At 34.7% G+C, this 3055-nt stretch overlaps 1 protein-coding gene across 1 annotated transcript; it reads right to left on the reverse strand.

The window, feature by feature from the left end:
- Positions 1-287: 287 nt before the first annotated feature.
- LOC149176016 (uncharacterized) lies at positions 288-1719 on the reverse strand. The gene is made up of 2 exons (XM_089423009.1): positions 996-1719; positions 288-906 (listed from the first exon to the last, which is right to left on the reverse strand). The coding sequence occupies exons 1-2, from the start codon at positions 1470-1472 to the stop codon at positions 643-645; spliced, it is 741 nt and encodes a 246-aa protein (XP_089279135.1). The 5' UTR covers positions 1473-1719; the 3' UTR covers positions 288-642.
- Between the last annotated feature and the right edge of the window lie 1336 nt (positions 1720-3055).

Genomic DNA, 3055 nt, shown 5'->3' on the forward strand with positions numbered 1-3055 from the left:
ATTATTTACTTCAAAAATATAAAAATACATACATACATATATATATATAACAAATGGCATATAAAATTTAAAATACATATGAAAACATTTCATATATTCACATCCACCAATACAAACTAATGTCCAAAAATAAAAATAAAAATAAAAAACATATATTATAATATATGTATAATTTAAAGAACAATGTAATTTTGACAGTAAAAAATAAATAAATGATTTCCAGCATTACACAATAATGTCCCTCATCTAAATCACATAATCCATAATCATAATCATAATCATGTGCATAAACAGAAAATCATATCATAATGTATTTGTATTGGGAAAAAGACATTCTACCCTTCTAATTTACTCATTTACGCATCCCAAAACAGAGTACTCATTGCGATCAATTCTTTGTTCCAAATTCAAAAAATAAATTACATCTGACTGACACCAGTGGAAAACCAGACTTCCCACACAGACAGATATCAATTCTTTGTTCCAATTTCAAACAAGAAATCACGTCTGACACCAGTGGAAAACCAGACTTCTCCAAACAAAAAACCGCTTCCATTCCATTGAACAAAAATGGAACAACACCTGGTTACAGTTGAAGAACAAAGAAACAAAAAGGGTTAAGCAAAACGCCTTCCTCTATCGTCAGTTTACGGAAATCTGAATTGTTTTGAACTCCATGGCAGGCGGAATCCTGGGCACAGTAACAGTCAAAACCCCATCCACACACGATGCAGAAATGCCCTCGACATTGGCATCCCCAGGCAGCGTGAATTTCCTGGCAAACTTAGGGCTTCTCTTTCTTTCCACTCGCAGATATTTACAGCCCTCCTCATCCTCGACCGCGTCGCGCTTCCGCTTGACTCCCTGGCATTCTATCACCAGCAACGTCTCCTCTTCCACATACACCTTCAAAAAAATAAACCCTCCCTGTCACTAAAATGAAACCCTAATCAAGAAACCCACCCTGCTCACTGGATTTAATTTTCGCCATTTACCTGAATGTCGGACTTGGTAAGGCCCGGAACGTCAGCGCAGAACACATACTCCTTGGGCGTTTCTTCGATGTCCACCGCTACGCCCTTGTTCTCCTCATGGTGATGGCCATCTAACCGCCTGCATTGACTTTTGAGCATCTGCAGCTTACTTTTGAGCATCTCCAGCTTGTCATATAACAGAGGGAGCATCTGCATATCCAGCTTTTCCGGGAAGTGCAGACCACGATCCATGTGACTCTTCTCCATTGACTTTTGACTTTTGAGCATCTGCAGCTTGAACATCTGCATATCCAGCTTTTCCGGGAAGTGCAGACCACGATCCATGTAACTCTTCTCCACTTTTTCTAGAGCACGATCCACGTAACTCTTCTCCACGTCTTCTAGAGCACGATCCATGTAACTCTTCTGCAGCTTTTCTATAGCACGATCCATGTAACTCTTCTCCAGCTTTTCTGGGAAGTGCAGACCACGATCCATGTAACTCTTCTCCAGCTTTTCCAGAGCACGATCCAGGTAACTCTTTATCGCTCAAATCTCAATCTGAATTACCAAATTCCATAGCAAATACGTTACACTCAACTAATTTCCCCAAAAAAAAACGCCATAAAATTATTCAAACCCTCCTTAAAAGATTCTGCAGACGAAAAATTGCCATAAAGTTATTCAAACCCCCCTAGCTGCCATTAAAAGACTCTACAGAAGCTTAAACCCTGCAACCAAAAATGTTAAACCCTACTAACCAAAAAGGCAAAACCGTGTATATTAGATTTACCTTCTGAAAAGAATAAAATGGATAACAGTGTATATTAGACTTACCCTCTGAAAAGAAATAAAATGGATTACAGGTAGTCACAGTGGATGGGTGAGATTCTTTGCAAATCGATTCCAAACACCAAAACTCTAGAAGCCCGACATCGATCAAGAAAATTCAATTGACAGTTCTGATCCCACCCCTCGTGATATATAGGCACATAGAAACTTCGAGAGGAAAAATTGGAAGAGAGTGGAACGTTCTCGAGCTTTACAATTTGGGACGTTTAACTTTTAAGCCATCAATTGAGTTTTGGTTCACCAAAATGTTAAAATTTTAAAAAGTTTTATTATTAAGTTTTTCGGCAATTATAATTTTAAGAAAAGTAATTTAAAAATAAAGTTTGGTAAAAATAATTTATGCTTTACATGGCGCTGAACAAAATCCAATTTACAATATAAACATTTAACTTTTAAGCCATCAATTTAGTTTTGATTCATCAAAATGTTAAAATTTTAAAAAGCAAAGTTTTATTATTAAGTTTTTAGGCAATTATAACTTTAAGAAAAATGATTTAAAAATAGAGTCTGGTAAAATTAATTTAAATGTGTACAATTGTCTTAAAACTGTTTAGTTTGACTAAAAAAATTTAAAGAAAAAAATTAAAGATAAAAGTTTTAGTAAAAATTATTTAAATTGTATAGTTGTCTTAAAAGTGTTTTTGTTTGACTAAGAACTTGTTTCTTTAAATGTAATGGCCCAAGACCCACAGGGAAAAAACTGGACAAGCACCTACAGCTGGAATAGTTCAATTTAGTTTTGGTTTACCAAATTGTTAAAATTTTAAAAAGGAAAGCTTTATTATTAAGTTTTTCCGCAAGTATAATTTTAAGAAAAATAATTTAAAAATAAAGTTTGGTAAAAATAATCTAAATGTGTATAGTTGTCTTAAAAATGCTTTGTTTGACAATTAACAAAGAAATTTTAAGAAAAAATAAAGTTTGGTAAAAATAATTTAAATTTGTATAGTTGTCTTAAAACTGTTTTTGTTTGACTAAGAATTGGGTTTCTTTAAAGGTAATGGCTCAAGACCTAGAGACATCTAGTAGGAGTGAAAGTTTGCCCCTTACGAACAACTAGTTGGTTATTCTAGGTGGTGTGATTTTCCTTGAATAACATTGATGAATCGACCTAGAGACTTCGAGTAGGAGTGAAAGTTTTCCCCTTACGAACAGCTAGTTGGTTATTCTAGGTGGTGTGGTTTTTCTTGAATAACAGTGATGATTCAACAACTAGTGATGAGTGTCCT

This window comes from Pinus tabuliformis, chromosome 4_1 (assembly GCF_031772625.1).
Source record: "Pinus tabuliformis cultivar Carrire ecotype Pingquan chromosome 4_1, CPIR1, whole genome shotgun sequence".
In the NCBI taxonomy this organism is placed as follows: Eukaryota; Viridiplantae; Streptophyta; class Pinopsida; order Pinales; family Pinaceae; genus Pinus; species Pinus tabuliformis.